Here is a 16,783-nt window from a genome sequence, read left to right on the forward strand (position 1 = left end):
GGTCAAAACGCACAGAGGTGTAGTGTGCCAAGGCAATTTGATCGCATGGGCGTAGCTTCGTTTCCTGGAGGGCTACGACGAGCGGACGGTGCAAGCGGAGCTCTCGGTTGGAGCGAATGCTGCGAATATTCCAGTGAATAAGTGCCATCGTAAGAAAAGGAAGATGAAAGAAGGGGTCACCTCTAAGGCCGATGAGGGCCTGGCTTCGAGCGAGCACTGCCGCCGCTATCAGTAGGCGGACAGTCATCGTCCATTGGGTCTATAGGTTCATCGGCCATCTCGGGAGGATGGCCGGGAGGGGGAGCTTCCTCCGCCGGTGAACGGCCAGATGTACTGCTACCAGCGGTGCGGCCAGGCGAAACGGATGACGGCCTGGGGCGGCAACCGCTGGGTGGCGCAGGAGAAGAAATGCGCCGTGGCGGAGAAGGAGAACTGTGCTTCCTATGAGCCTTTTTGGAAGGACGTTTGGTGGAAGTACCGGTCGAAGGCTGGGAGGTCGAGGTACGTAGGAAGTCTGCACGGGATGGTTCCTTCTTGAAGGCCCGTGCATCTGACTTCGGGGTCTTCGTCTTAGCAGAAGCTGATGAAGGGGCTGGTGTCTGTGGGGTGATGGGAGGAAGAGGAGACGTCGACCGCGCGATCTTAGCACTGGCCGAACGGACGACCGTGGTGCTGAAGGTCAGATCGCAAGTCTGGGTTGCTACCTCCCTGGTAGTCCGAGGAGAGGCGAGGACAGTACTGTATTTCCCCGCTGGGAGCAGCGTGGGCTTCCTACTAGCCAATAGCTTGCGAGCAGCCGAGGTGGACACTTTCTCTTTGACCCGAATTTCTTGGATACAGCGTTCTTCCTTATAGACAGGACAGTCGCGGGAGGATGCGGCATGGTCACCCTGACAGTTCACACAACGAGGAGACGGAGGTGGACAGTCACCCTCATGGGCATCCCTGCCACAAGTGACACATTTAGCCGCATTGGAACAAGACTGTCGAGTGTGATTTAAACGCTGACACTGGTAGCAGCGCGTAGGTGTCGGGACATAGGGGCGAACAGAAATAACCTCGTAGCCCGCCTTGATGCGCGATGGCAGCTTAACACTATCGAAGGTCAAGAAAAGTGTCCGGGTCGGTACAAGGTCATTGTTGACCTTTTTCATGGCCCTATGGACAGCCGTCACGCCCTGCTCAGCGAGGAAAGATTGAAGCTCCTCGTCAGTCAATCCGTCGAGGGAGCTAGTATAGACTACACCACGAGACGAATTCAAAGTTCGGTGGGCCTCCACCCGGACAGGGAACGTGTACAGGAGTGTGGCCCGAAGCAGTTTTTGTGCCTGAAAGGCACTCTCAGTTTCTAGTAATAAGGTACCGTTACGCAACCTGGTACAAGATTTGACAGATCCGGCTATGGCATCTACGCCCTTCTGAATAACGAAAGGGTTGACAGAGGAAAAATCCTTTCCGTCCTCAGATCGAGAAACGACGAGGAACTGTGGGGCAGGCGGTAGTACTTTTGTCACTGTTGGCTGGTCACGTTTCCGTTTTTGGGCAGAAGTCGAGAGAGATGGAGTAGAATCCATTGCGGAGGAATCCCCCATGATTGACAGCGTCTCCGATGGCGCGCTCCTTCCTTGTGGGGACCCTCTCAGAGGGCACTCCCGCCTTAGGTGAATGTTTACACCTCAGGTCACACCTCCCGAGAAACAGACGGAGGGACCAATCGGCATGGTCAGAAGGTATCAGCTCAGGCAATCACCCCTCCCCGGGCCTGGCCTTTACCAGGGGGTACGCGCGTGCCTTACATGTCTACCCAGGGCGGGGACTCACGCGTTACCCCGTCACCGGCTACGCATGCGAACGCGTGGGTCGGCCTTCAGGCACGCACAGGGAGGAAGGAAGAAGAGGAAAAAGAAGAGAGAGAGGGAGAAAGAGGACAGACTGTCTCAAACGCCTAGGCGGAGACCAGAGAAGGCAAGGAGAACAAGGCAATGAGAAGGCAAGGAGAAGAAGGCAATGAGAAGGCAAGGAGAAGAAGGCAATGAGAAGAAGGCAATGAGAAGGCAAGGAGAAGTCAAGGGAAAGAGTAAGGAAGACAGTGAGGTGGAGAAGAGCAAAGAAAGGAACCAACAAAAGGAAGGAAGAAACGAGAAGTGAAAAACCAAAAAGACCACAATAATAGGTCGAGGAACCGTCCGTCTCCGGACGCAGGCGCTAACTACCCCCGTGAGGGGGATGGACTCCTTTTAGTCGCCTCTTACGACAGGCAGGAATACCTCGGGCCTATTATAATCCCCGGATCCGCAGGGGGGCGGCCTCCCAGTTGTGTAGCTGGTGGCTTCGCCCATTGAGGCGAGAGTCTGATGGCTTGTTGCACAGCTGGACTGGGGCATGGCGATGTTACCTTAACATTGGGCTATTTCACAACCTCAGAGCTGAATTGGAGGTCTCATCTCTGCATGGCCATGTCCTTCATGGAGCGAGGGGTAACAAGAACAGAACTATAGGTGCCAGATGGGAGAACATAGGGTTTGTGACTAGCCAATAACTTGCGAGAGACTGGGTAAGGCACTTTTTCCTTTTCCTGGATACCTTGGACAGCCCGCTCATCAAGATATATGGGATAATCCCGAGAGGAGGCGGCATGGCCACCATTGCAGTTGATACAGCAGGGAAAAGGAGGACACTCGCCCTCGTGCGCATCCCTACCACAGGTTACACATTTGGCTGGGTGTCAACAATACATTCTAGTGAGGTTGAAACGATGACACTGGTAGCACCGTATCAGGTTTGGAATGTACGGCAGGATTGTGATAATTTCATAGACTGCTTTGAACTCTGATGGAAGCATCACTATCAAATGTGAGAAAAAGTGTGTGGGTGGGCACTAAGGAGGAATCTACCTTTTTCATTACACGATGGACGGCAATGATACCCTGATCAGAGAGGTAAGATTGGATTTCGGCCTCAGACTGTCGAACAGCCTAGTGTAAATCACACCATGGGAAGAATTCAAAGTTCTATGGGCCTTGATACGAACAGGGTAGCCATGGAGAAGCGAGGCAGCGGGCAGTAGTTGTGCTTGAGAATCAGAAGAAGTTTCCAAAAGCAAAGTGCCATTCCGTAAATGAGAACAGGATTTTCAGGGTCGGCAATTGCATCAACACCTTTTTGAATAACAAACAGATTTACTGTGGTGAAGGACTGATTCTTCAGTACATGAGACCACGAGGAACCGTGGTGCAGCAGGAAGGGTCTTCAAATCATTAGCCTCATTACGTTTACGTTTCGTAGACTTTGTACAGATGAGTGACTCATTGCGAGAAAATCGTCCATGATTGCCAGCGTGTCTGATGGTGTGTTCCTTCCAACTGGGGGCCCCTTCACAAGGGGTCGCATCCGCCTTAGGTAATTGTTCGTATCTCCCGAACACCTGACGGAGGTAGCAATCGGCAATTTGGGAAAGTTGCAGCTCAGGCAATCACCCCTCACTGGCCCTGGCTTGTATCAGGGGTACACGCGAACCCTGCCTGTCGACTCGTGGCTGGGAATTACTAGTTACTCAGTCACCTGTTTATTTTTATGTTTCAAGTAAACAAATGCATTTCCGAGCGTGATATAAAATCATTTTAAGCACAATAATTCAGAGAATCATGAGAAAAGTGTGAAAGCACATACTCCAGTCACGTTTTTAGTGTGAATACCTTTATAAGCAACCTAGTTAACGCTACTAAATTCCTCTCGCTCTCGTGGTAATTTTGCTAGAAACCAAGCATATCAAAGCATCTGCTCGAAAGCTGGAGTCTGCAGCTGATTACAGATAGGCGTGTATTTTATTAATTACTCCGCTTCTACTCGTATCCGGTTGGTTGGTTGGATTATACGAGGGGAGGAAGTGACCAAACTTCAAGGTCATCAGTCTCTTGTTCCTGGTAAAATAATTACACAAGGGGAAGAAGAAAAGAATGGAGATGTACAGCACAATAACAGGAGAATGGAAGAACGACAGAAGGACAACCAACACTACTATGGACAAAACAAGAAAAGAAAACCATAGAGAGAAGCAAGAAACAGGTCAAAGGGATAAAAGCAACAGAGCCGATGACCGTGGCTGGCCGACTACAAGAATAAAAAGGAAAAGCCAGCCACTCTGCGACGCATTAAAACATCCACCCTGAAAGCATTAGAGTGGAGAAAAAGGGACAAAGGACATGCATGAAAACTTACATAGGATGATAAATCCCACCGTCGTGTATAAAACGTAGAACTAAATTAACCGATGAGGCGTCGTCAGCTAAAATTAATGGCAACGAGTACGGTAACTGAAGAGTCCGTCGTAGGGCAGCCAGAGGAGGACAACTCGCCAAGCTATGGGCCAGTCAGCTGGGCGCCGCACCGACACGGAGGTGGGTCATCACGGCGCAGGAGGTAGCCGTGTGTCACCCAAGCGTGGCCAATGCAGAGCCGACAGAGAACCACATAGTCCCTGCAAGACGCCCACGTGGAGGTCTTCCACACATTCGCAGTCTCCTTAACGGCACACAGTTTGTTGTGCCTACTGAGGTTATGTCATTCCGCCTCCCAAAGCTGCAAAACCTTGCGGTGTAGTACTGAACGCAGGTCGGTTGCAGAGAAGCCGGTCTCAATAAGCGGTTTCCGCATAGCCTGTTCCGCCAGCCTGTCGGCAAGTTCGTTGCCTGGGATTCCGACGTGACCTGGTGTCCAGACTGAACGACTGGACTGTTCCAGGGCATAGATAGACTCCAGGATGGTCGCTACCAAAGGATGACGAGGGTAGCACTGATCGATAGCTTGTAGTCAGTACACAGGACATAAACGGATGTGCTCAAGAGAACAAGATATAGCTACCAGATCGGCAGTGAAAACACTGCAGCCACTGGGCAATGAATACTGTTCAATATGTCATCCATGAACATACGTGAAGCCGACGTGATCATCAGCCATCAAGCCGTCTGTCTAAACCACTTCATCGCCTTTGTGCACGTCAATAATCGAGAGGAACAGGCAGTGGAGAGCAGTGAGGTTAACTAAGTCCTTAGGGCTATGTGAAAGGTCCAGACGAAGCCGTGACCTAGGTGTATACCATGGAAGTGTACGTGAATGGCCCTTAAGTATAAGTGGTAAAGGCAAGGACTTCAGTTCGGAAAAAAAGGCTTGGAGACGAACTGTAATTTGAAGCCTTGACCTGGGCCACCGATACGGGAGATGAACCCTCGTGGATGGAAAAAGGAGATGGTAATTCGGATGCTCAGGAGAACTACAAACATGTGCAACAAAACTGGCCAGCAGCTGTGCACGCCTAACCTGCAATGGAGGGACTCTGGCCTCCACCAGGACGCTGGTCACCTGACACGTTCTAGAAGCTCCTGTCACTAGGTGACTGCCACCATCATGCACTGGGTCAAGTAAACGCAACGCTGAGGGCGCTGACAAACCGTAAACCAGACTCCCATAGTCAAGGCGGGATTGAACAAGGGCTCTGTAGAGTTGCAGCAGCCTAAAGCGATCTGCACCCCAGTTGGTGTTGCTCAGGCAGCGGAAGGTATTGAGGTGCTGCCCGGACTTCCGCTTAAGCTGACAAAGGTGAGGAAGCCAAGTGAATGTAGCGTCGAAAACCGGTCCTAAGAATCGATATGTCTCCACTACAGTGAATCGATCGTCATTAAGGTAAAGTTCTGGTTCCGGATGAACAGTACGACGCCGACTGAAGTGCATAGCACACGACTTTGGGACCGAAACCTGGAAACCTTGGGCTAGAGCCCATGACTGCGCCTTGTGGATGACTCTATAGGCGCCACTCAGCAGTACCAGTAACTGGTGGAGCAGTACAAAATGCCAAAGTCGTCCGCATACAGAGAAAGTGAGACAGATGTGTCTACAGCTGCTGCTAGGCCATTAATGGCCATTAAAAATACAGACACCCTCAATACGGAGCCTTGCGGGACCTCCTTCCCGTGGATATGGGGGAACTATAGGAGGCACCAACTTAGACACGGAAAGTACGAAGCGACAGGATATTTTGGATAAAAATCAGGAGTGGGCCTCTGAGATCCCACTTGTATAGTGTGGCAAGGATATGTCACCAGGTCGTATGCTTCTCATAAATCAAAAAAGAGAACAACCAGGTGTTGGCGCCTGGAATAGGCTGTTCAGATGTCAGACTCGAGGGACAAGACTATCAGTGGTAGAGCGACCATGGCAGAAGCAGCCCCGACATGCAGCCATTAGGCCACGTGACTCCAGGACCCGACCCAACCCAACTGCTGACACCATACGTTCCAGCAGCTTACGAAATACATTGGTCAGATGGATGGGCCAATAGCTGTCCACATCAAGCGGGTTTTTACCGGGTCTGAACACCGGAATGATGGTGACCTTCCGCCATTGTGATGGAAAGACGCCATCGCACCAGATACGGTTGAAGATGAGGAGATGTCGCTTATAGTCGGACGAGAGATGTTTAATCATCAGACTGTCAATCCGATCTGGCCCAAGAACAGTGTCAGGGCAATATACAAGGGCACTGAGGAGCCTCTGTAAATGTTGCATTGTAGGATTCACTGTGGCATGTAGTGAATGGAGGACCTTCCCTTCCAGCCGCCTTCTAAGAGTGCGAAAGGCCGAGGAGTAATTCTCCGACTCAGAGGCTTGAGCATAGTGCTCAGCAAAGTGCTCGACAATCGCAATTGCGTCAGTAGGTAACACGCCATTTATGTTAACATCATGAACACCTGTTGGGGTCTGGTACCCTGAAACATTTTTGATCCTTGCCCAGACTTGGGAAGTTGATGTATGACACCCAGTGGTCGAGACGTATTTCTCCCAACACTCATGCTTCTGTTGTTTGATAAGTTGGCGAACGCAGACACAGAGGCGTTTAAAGGCTATGAGATGCTCCAGGGAAGGGTGCCACTGCTGTCGCTGTAGAGCTCGCCGACGCTCCTTAATTGCTTCAGCGACTTCGGACGAAGACCAAAAGACTGCCTTTCGCTGGGGCACCCTAAAGAGCGAGGGATCGCGTTTTCTGCCGCAAAAAGAATTATTGTAGTCACCTGATCAACCATCACATCGATGTTGCCGTTTGGGGGAGATTCAACGATTACAGCAGAGGTGAAAGTTTCCAAGTCGTCCTTGTTTAAAGCGCGTCTGGGCAGGCATCCATGGGCCTGATGCCGGGGCAGTGACAGTAAGATGGGGAAGTGGTCACTACCACACAGGTCGTCATGTGCTCTCCAGTGAGTAGATGGGAGAAGTCCTGGGCGGCAAATTGATAAATCAATGGCTGAGTAACTACCATGAGCCACACTGAAATGTGTGGCAGCCCCAGTATTTAAGAGGCAAAGGTCGAACTGAGACAGTAAAGTTTCGAAATCTCTGCCTCAGCCAGTAAGCACATTGCCACGCCACGAGGGGTTATGGGCATTAAAATCTCCCAAAAGTAGGAGAGGTTTAGGGAGTTGATCAATCAGTGCACCTAATACACTCAGGGGTACTGCACCATCTGGAGGAAGATATACATTCCAGACAGTTATTTCCTGTGTTGGCCTTATTCTGACAGCCACAGCTTCAATAGGGGTTAGAAGGCGCACAGTTTCACTGCAGACTGAGTTTAGGACATAAACGCAAACTCCACCTGACAATTATAGTCGCTACGGTTCCTGTAATATCCCTCATAGCCATGGAGGACAGGGGTCCACATTGCCGGGAACCAGGTTTCCTGGAGGGCAATGCAGATAGCAGGCGTAAAGCTTAACAGTTGCCATAGCTCAGCCAGGCGATGGAAAAAACCGCCGCAATTCCACTGGAGGATGATGTCATCGTGAGACTGGGAAGGCATGTAACACTCAATGAGGCAGTTTACGTCTCAGGGTCACATGCTGCCACCGACTTCTTGCCTGAGCAGTATATATCCATTGTGTCTGAGGATCCAACGAGATCTATGACCTCAGTGGACACCAGAATCTCCACCTCATCTGCAGACGCAGAGCTTATAGGTAGTGGTGGTGTGTGCGCTACCGTAATTCCCTTGGTCTTGAGGATCTTTTTGGATTTCTCTCGCTGCTCCTTGGGTTTTCCTGGCTGAGAGGACTTCACTGATTCAGCCTCTTGGATCTAGGATGAGCGTGAAGCCCCATGACCAGCTGCTTTTGGGCTCTTCAGCCACTGGCAGGTACCATGTTTCCCAATAGCAGAAACCTGGGAAGGGAGTGACCCAAGGGACCCCTTCCAAGCGAGAGGAAGCTGAAGAAGACTTACGCTTCTCCAGTGCAGAAGTGGGGACTGGTATCCCTGATGGTAGGTGGTGCAGGAACAACAGGGAGGGAAGTGCCGCCCCCACCCCCCCCCACCCCAGCATCAAGGGGGCAGTGTAGTCTTCCAGTTGTGACAGGTGACTGGGGTTGGAGGAGCTGATGGGGCTACAACTGTTGTAGCGGCGGCGTAAAACCATGTCATACATACAGGATGTAGGCATTCAAATGTTCTCTTAGTCTCAGTGTAGGTCAGTTGGTCCAGGGTCTTTTACTCCATGATTTTCCTTTCTTTTTGGAGAAGCCTGCACTCAGGCAAACAATGCGAATGGGGCTCTCTGCAGTTGACACAGACGGGAGGTGGGGCGCAGGGAGTATTGCGATATGATGGACGTCTGCAATCTCGACATATGACGCTGGAAGTACAGCAGGAAGACATATGGCTGAACTTCCAACATTTAAAGCACAACATTGGGGGAGGGATATAGGGCTTTACATCACAGCATTATACCATTACCTTGACTTTCTCATGTGATGTATCATCCCTGAAGGCCAAGATGAAGGCACCGGTAGCAACCTGATTATCCCGGTGGACACACCAAACGAAATTTACACCTCGCCCTGTAAATTGGCGCGCAGCTCATCATCAGACTGCAAAAGAAGGTCCCTGTGAAATATGATTCCCTGGACCATACTTAAGCTCTTATGGTGCGTGATGGTTACAGAAACATCACCCAACTTGTCACAAGTGAGTAATGCCCGTGACTGGGCAGAGGATGCTGTTTTGATCAAGACTGACCCAGATCTCATTCTGGACAAGCCCTCCACCTCCCCAAACATGTCTTAAATGCTCAACAAATAACTGAGGCCTCATCGTCATGAAAGGTTCAGCTCTCTAATATACTGGGGCGAATAAGAGCCACACCTATTCTTAGCCTAACATTCCTCCCATGGTGTGGCCAGGGAGGGGAACCATTTGGGGTCTTACTTCTGTGCATTGAATTGAGCCCATGAACGCTTAGAGACTGGTGGAGTTTGACCACCACCAAGAGATGATGTACTACACTTCATTGCGTGTCATCCGCCCAGATGCCACCCACTCTGACCAGGGGCCCTCCCTAAGGGCGTCGCCCAGCCACAGCAAAGGCCGCCTGGCAGGATGGCCATTGCTGGGAGTCCTGATGCCCCAGGGAGATGGGCATCTACTCCATGCCATACGTGGGGAGGTATCAGCGCATCAGCAGAGCGATTCCTGTGTTGTCAGGAGGCTACAACGAACAGGGTACATGGCGGACCCACCACAACAGACTGACTACCCTGCTGGATATCAGGTTCAACCAAGCAAACAAGTCCATTATCATCGTCAACGTAGAAAACGATGTTGCACAGTTGATGGAAAAATACGCACCAGGAGGGTGACTCGCCCAACAGTTGGAGAGTAAGCAGAAGTGCAGATCCACGTCGACAGAAGATGCAATGTGTCTCAGCTCATGATAGACACGATGTACCATGTACCTTCCCCAACTGGCTCGCTCTTTGGGAAAATTTTGAAAAATGGAGGTCAAACCCTGCAGGGAACCATCACATAAAGGCCGAAACGTGTGAGACTTTTTACTCGCCTCTTACGTCAGGCGGGAATACCTCGGGCCTGTTCTAACCCCTGGAGCCGCAGGGGGGTCCGTTTGCTGTGCAATGAGAACAGGGCATTTCTGTAATAGGCGAAGTTAATTCTTCACAGGTCGGTAAATGCGTTCGTCGTAGGGTCGACAGAACGGCATACACTTTGATGGAATTACTTTTTATGAACACGTGTATATTCCTATTTCGTCGACACCCGGTCATCAGTATGCTAGGAGGGATAGCTCTGCTCATCCCACGAATCACTATACAGATACGGTTGCGTTTATACGTAAGGTCGCAAAATTGTCCAAAACTAATGATAGATTTGTTTCAAGTGACCGACTGCCGTTTCTGTAACTTTCCCACCTCAAAACGATAAAATTCTCTCAATACGACCTGTGATGCCTTCTGTTTGATCCGTACTTATAACAAAATCAGTGTTGAATTCAGGAACTATAGTGGAAGTTTGAAGTTGAAACGGTTTTACTGTTCCCAAAAATCCATAAAATGAACGCCTGTCTTTGGTGCTGTTATATTTGATGACATGCGCTGTCGAATGTGTATTTCCCTTTGAAAGAATCGCTGTTCTCTGTATACATAAATGATTTGGCGGACAGGGTGTACAGCAACTGCGATTATGTGCTGATGACTGATGAACGGTAAGGTGTCTATGTTGAGTAACTGCAGGAGGATACAAGATGAAAAAATTTCTAGTTGGTATGATGAATGCTGCTAGTTCTAAATGTAGGAAAATTTAAGTTAATGCAGAAGGGTAAGAAAAACAAACCTGTAATGTCCGGATAGAGCATTAGTAGTGTACTGCTCGACACAGTTACGTCCTTTAAATATCTGGGCGTAATATTGCAAGGCGATATGAAATGAAATGAGCATGTGAGGACTGTGGTAGGGAATCGTCGATTGCCGTTTATTGGGAGAATTTTAGGTAAGTGTGGTTCATCTGTAAAGGAGACCGCACATACGATGCTGGTGAGGCATATTCTTGACTATTGCTCGACTGTTTGATCCATACCACGGCAGATTGAAGGAAGGCATCGAAACAATTCAGAGGCGGACAGCTAAATTTGTTACTGGTGGTTTCGAACAACACACAAGTTACGGATATGCTTCTGCAACTCAAATGTGAATCCCTGTAGGGAATGAGACTTCTTTTCCGAGGAGCACTATTGAGAAATTTTATAGAACCGGCTTCTGAAACTGAGTGCCGAACGAGTCTAGTGCCACCAACATTCACTTAGCATAAGGATCACTAAGACAAGATACGAGAAAATTTGGAACCATACAGAGGCGTATAGAGTCTTTTCCCTCACTATTTTCGAGTGGAAGAGGAAAGGAACTAGCTAGTAGTGGTACAGGGTACCCTCCGCCACGCACACAACGGTGACTTTAATAGTATCCATGTAGATTTATGGAAACTACGGTAAACAATAATGAAGATAGGCTGACGAGGATTTGGACGCCGCTCAATCATAATGAGTTTCGGGTGCCAGTGTTTCTGGTAGGCAGTTTTCCTTCTCACACATGTCGATCGCAACGTGTACTACACTTAACTGTCTTAAAAATTCTGAAGCACCAAGCTGATTGTCCGCGGACTGCGCCAAACTAGTCGACAGACTGATTAATAAAAGAAAAAAGGACGTTTCGCATTTAAACACTTGAGCATGGATCACACTGATTCTAAGGTACTGTAGGAGTAAAACTCAACCTGCCGATACTGTCCGTCTGCTTTAATCCATATACTCGTCAAAATAACGGACATAAAGCTCTCAACAAAGTTCATTACGTGTAAATCACGCACGATAACAGGAATTATGGTTGCTGCGACGTCTCGTTCGTTGGCTTCGGTAACACACGGTCAAACACTCAACCTGGTACTCCGTATACGCTACACATCGACAAGTCACCATGTTCCAAAAAGACAATAGAGGCAAAGTAAATACTGTCAGTGTTCTGTTTTATTTATGTTTACCAAAAACAGCTTATCATTAGGTCACGTACTGAACCCCATGTCTGGTATCTTTTGGTTCAATCCACCCTGGACGGGGTACAGCTTAACCTTCCACTCCATGTGTACTTGTGTAGAAGGTTGTCGCAGCTCAGACTGTGTTGAGCAATTGATTACAACAATCCTTTCTAGAGTATTAATTTCACAGGACCGCGAAAGACCCTATGTCAAGGACGGAATACAGACTTAAGCGAACGCGTTGAGAATGTTCCTGTGGCCAAATTTCTTTGACAAAGTTTGTCAAGTATATTTGACGTAGTGTGATAGAACTTTTGTGAAATATTGCTTTTCGTCAAATTTATTCAACTCTAGAGTCTAGCTTTAGATTTTATCAAAGAAAGCAATCGTCTATTTACTGCAAGCAGCTAGCATGTATAAACACTGAGGGACAAATGTTTCTTATATGGAGTGCAGGAGCACATTCAAAATGCAGAGGGGGTCGTATTTCGGAGCTTATTTTGGTGCTATAAATATGGGAAGGCCTTTTATAATTTCAAATTAAATAAAACTTTTTCGTTTTTTTTTTTTTAGGAGGGAGACAAATCCACTTTTTCAAAGCGAATTAGTGCAGACTATTCTAACATTTCTATAATAAGTCAGAACTGGGAAATATTTAAGGCAAATTCATTGTCGCCACTGATGTTTATTTGTTCACTGAAAATGGAACTGAATTAACAATACGCTACATTGATGACGCAGTAGTAGCAGCTGAAAGTGAGTTTTGTGTCTAATATAACATTTGCTAGCTGTAAATTAAGATATGCACTTAAAGAAGGTAGGCGTGCTAGAGGACTGATACAGCCGGGTAACTTGATAGGTACACACAAGACGAAGCCTCTTGTAAAAATAGAGGAACTAATGTGCGAAAATGTAAAATTCCCGCCCAGTTTTGAATGTATTAAAGTGAGTGATATCCGCAAATAAATATGCGAAACTAACAATCTGCGCAAAGCATCTAAGTACTTGACAAGCACGCGGACATGGTCCAACTGCTTTCGAACTTCAATAAGGTCACGACATATTTGTCATAACACTATTACGACTCTGCTATTGTCATCTGTATTCATTGAACTACACTCATTATTACTATTATGTTAACGATAGCACGAGGTGAGATTTTAGTTTAATTGCATTTTGTATTCGTATTGGAAATATCACTGCCCTTTTTATGGACTGGTAACCATAAAACTAACAGCATTAAAAGTAGAATTTCTCAGTTAATATCATATGATGGTTCAGTTACTGCAAGGAACTATGACGAAATATTTGATAATTTAAAACCCCTTAAAATCTCGTCAAAGATATTTATCAGAAGTCGGGTAGCGCAATACCACCCTCTCCCCCTCCCTCCTCTCCGGGCCCCCGAAACTTTTTGCTATAGTGACAGACTGATCTGTAGCGTAACCGAAGGTCTAGGTTACGTTAACAGCTGATAATTTGGGTGAGAGGTGACGAAGCCAACTGTGTCAATGCCAAACGTTGTGGCAACAAATTGACCTATTGTGGAGCCTAACGGTTGCCTCCGAGTCATATTTAAAAGCACTTTACCAATTTAATGCGATTCTCGTCACAAAAACAAATACAAGGTAAATTAAGGAATCATGCATTAGATGATGGTCATGTCCACCCCACGAGTAGTTTGACGTGTAGTGCGTGCATATATCGTACATAAACTGTGAAAAATGCAAGCGGGGTTCACTACGTAACTTTTACACATTTGCGGTGTAACTAGTATTGTTCGCAAAATTATTTGCGGGATAATGACGTGCGAGGCAAGGCTGCCTTACCTGGAAGCGGAGTTTACCGACCGGTGGCCGCGCATACGGTATGCCGAGGTAGGCGTAGAACTGCTTGCCCTTGCGCGACACCATGGTGGTGCCCACGAGTTTGCCCTGCTCTATCTGGACCACCGGGGCATTGGTTGGGCGCGGTTCGTCCTCCGCGAGACCAGCAACTGCCCACAGCAGACACAGTAAACAGGGAACACCGAGGAGTCGCATACCGTATGTTGCTGCAGCGTCGTGTCCGTCTTCTGATCCTCAATTCTACTGGAGCACTTTAACGGGTGTATCTTATCTGCGACGATAAGCGCAGCGTATGAAATACCTCCACACCGAGGGACACGTCAGTCAGCTACGCTGTGATGGCCCCTAGCAGGTGAGGTTACTACACCGCTGACGGATGAGTGGCCACATGCGCGTACCTCGCGCCTGCCTGCCGCTTGCAGCTTTTGAATACAGAGTTCCACACGTAGATGCAGATGGCGGCAGTGCAGTTACACTCGGCATTTCTTTCAGAGTCTCCGGTTCTGCTGTAATTTGGGCGACTTGAAAGGGGGTACACAAGGTACACCGTTCTTAAGGACCTACACACGCAACACCGACCGACCGCCCGACCGACTGACAATTCTGACATGTGTAGAAATTTTGACCGACAGATCAACGAACATTCCGTGTCGGGACGTCGGGCAGATAGGAGTACCCGACAGCCGACCTGGCCCGCTCCTCCACCCGATAAGTTGTGCCACGTATAGCGCTGTCGTGCCAACCTCCCAACTAAGGTTCTTCTGTCACTGCGCGCGGGGTTAATTGTTGTTCTGTATACACGACAGGGTACAATGCCGGCGAAACTTTAAGGACAGAGGTTCTGGAGAAATTTAAAGACTGCAGATGTTTGTGGGACACGTCGTGCGAAGACTATAGCAATACAGGTGCAAGAAATAAGGCACTTTTTTCATTTTTGAAGCAAAACCATAATACTTTCATGTGGCACACAGAGAAAATAAAAGTTCTTCGACATTCTATATTTCTGTTTATTTCCGGTACGTATCTGAAATGAAATCTAAAAACCGAAATATCGATATTCAAAGGACTTTAATTTAAAAAAAATACTTCCTTGATTATTATAAGTGTTAAAAAAGTCCAGCCTATATCCAAGCCATCCACTGTGAAGGCGAATTATGGGATTTATTTTACAAGTCTGGCAGTTGCTGAATACTTTATTCCTTATGTATTTATTACATGATGAACGCCACAACCATGTGTAGGCTTTCTTCTTTGAATTTGAAATGAGTTTCTGACACTTACTGCTCATCTTTTATGCTACATAAAAAAGCACTCCGTCATCAGGCCACGAGTGGCCTACCGGTACCATCCGACCGCCGTGTCATCCTCAAGGAGGATGCGGATAGGAGGGCGTGGGGTCAGCATACCGCTCTCCCGGACGTTATGATGGTATTCTTGACCGAAGCCGCTACTATTCGGTCGAGTAGCTCTTCAATTGGCATCACGAGGCTGAGTGCACCCCGTAAAATGGCAACAACGCATGGCGTACATAAACAAATTTATAAAGTTTGCATGAACGTCTTTTGTTGTATTTATTTTGCTTCATCGTGATGTATTTCCTCATTCAACTATAAATCGCGATGCAGGTATCAGGAGTTGTGTGGGTACAACGGCCCTGAATTTGAGTTACTCTAACTTCCGTCTGTCGCTAGAAATCATAATGTAGCTAACAGCCTGTCTCATAACTGTACTTCATTAAGAATGGTTTGATGATGTTTAGCAGCTCCGAAATGCGTGATTCGCCCATTCTTAGATGATTATCAAAGTCATTGGACCCCAGCTGCTTAAGTAACAGAACGTGTCTTTTCTTTCCTTCCATTAGCCACTTCTTTGCCTGTAGCTTTCTCTCGTTTTTTTTCTATTTTTTTCCTCTAAAATAGCCAAGGCAAACCCTCGTTTTTGTTTGTGTGTAAAACCAAGCGAGATCTCGTAGAGAAAAAGCACAGTGAACTTAAGACAAGCAATTCACAACAACAGGACGGCACCGCAATCGGTGAGTGCACTTGGTGGGGGGCGTCTTAGCCTACCACGCAATTGGTCGGTCGGTCGGTCAGGCGATTGGCCTATTGATGAATTGGTGCGTGTTCAAAATGGTTCAAATGGCTCTGAGCACTATGGGACTTAACATCTATGGTCATCAGTCCCCTAGAACTTAGAACTACTTAAAACTATCTAACCTAAGGACATCAACACATCCATGCCTGAGGCAGGATTCGAACCTGCGACCGTAGAAGCAGCGCGGTTCCGGACTGAAACCCATAGAACCGTTCGGCCACAGCGAACGGCTCTAATTTCCGATTTCATTATGCTGCCGCGCCTCTACCGACACATTCCATCAACCCTACACCTGCACACAGTCCACATCCTCTCAATGACATTTCAACTGTCTCCCTATCCCAGAACATGAAATCATCCGACTCACCCACCCATCCCACCTCATCAGCACTCCCTTTTCCTTCCCTCCCCATCTTTCTCTGCTCTTTTTCCCCTCCCCCGTCCTCCCCCCCCCCTTCCTCTGTCCGTTTTTTACTCTTCACATTATAACTTTAACGCCATTCCCAGCTACTCTTCCCCTCCTGTTTCCCACCATCCACTCCTCCACCAAAAGTACCCGTCAGTCCTCAATCCTTAGGCCCACACCCCCTACCTTACTAAATGCCTCATTTTTTCCGCTCCAACAACAGACGATTTTCCTTGGGGCAGATCCTCCAACTTCTAATGACGTGCAGAGATTCGTTTTTAAGATCAGTGTTCTGCATCGTGTTTTAAATGTATTATTGTTTCCGTTTTTCCATTTTGTTATATCTGTTTTAAATTAAAACAAATAAAACCAAGTTTATTCAATATAAAACCTTCCATTAATTTCACATTTAAATTTTATTTAAATTATCTTGCAAATATCCTCCTTGTAATTCAGTATTTTTACGGCTTAGTGTAATGCTTCTTCTCCCTTGGATGAACAGCGATTTGAAAAGATCGCTGGCAGCCCACAACCCGCCCGTATGGGCCGATTGGGATGAAATTAAAATAAAGGA

The 16,783-nt window shown here is 47.7% G+C and overlaps 1 protein-coding gene across 1 annotated transcript in view; it reads right to left on the reverse strand.

Annotated features, from left to right (window-relative positions):
• Nucleotides 1-13,927, reverse strand: part of LOC126188621 (venom carboxylesterase-6-like) — a 113,551-nt gene extending 99,624 nt beyond the window's left edge. The window contains exon 1 of the mRNA XM_049930223.1: nt 13,692-13,927. Coding sequence (XP_049786180.1) covers nt 13,692-13,904 — 213 coding nt within the window. The 5' untranslated portion in view covers nt 13,905-13,927. The remainder of the gene's footprint in view (nt 1-13,691) is intronic.
• Between the last annotated feature and the right edge of the window lie 2,856 nt (nt 13,928-16,783).

This window comes from Schistocerca cancellata, chromosome 5 (assembly GCF_023864275.1).
Source record: "Schistocerca cancellata isolate TAMUIC-IGC-003103 chromosome 5, iqSchCanc2.1, whole genome shotgun sequence".
Classification (NCBI taxonomy): domain Eukaryota; kingdom Metazoa; phylum Arthropoda; class Insecta; order Orthoptera; family Acrididae; genus Schistocerca; species Schistocerca cancellata.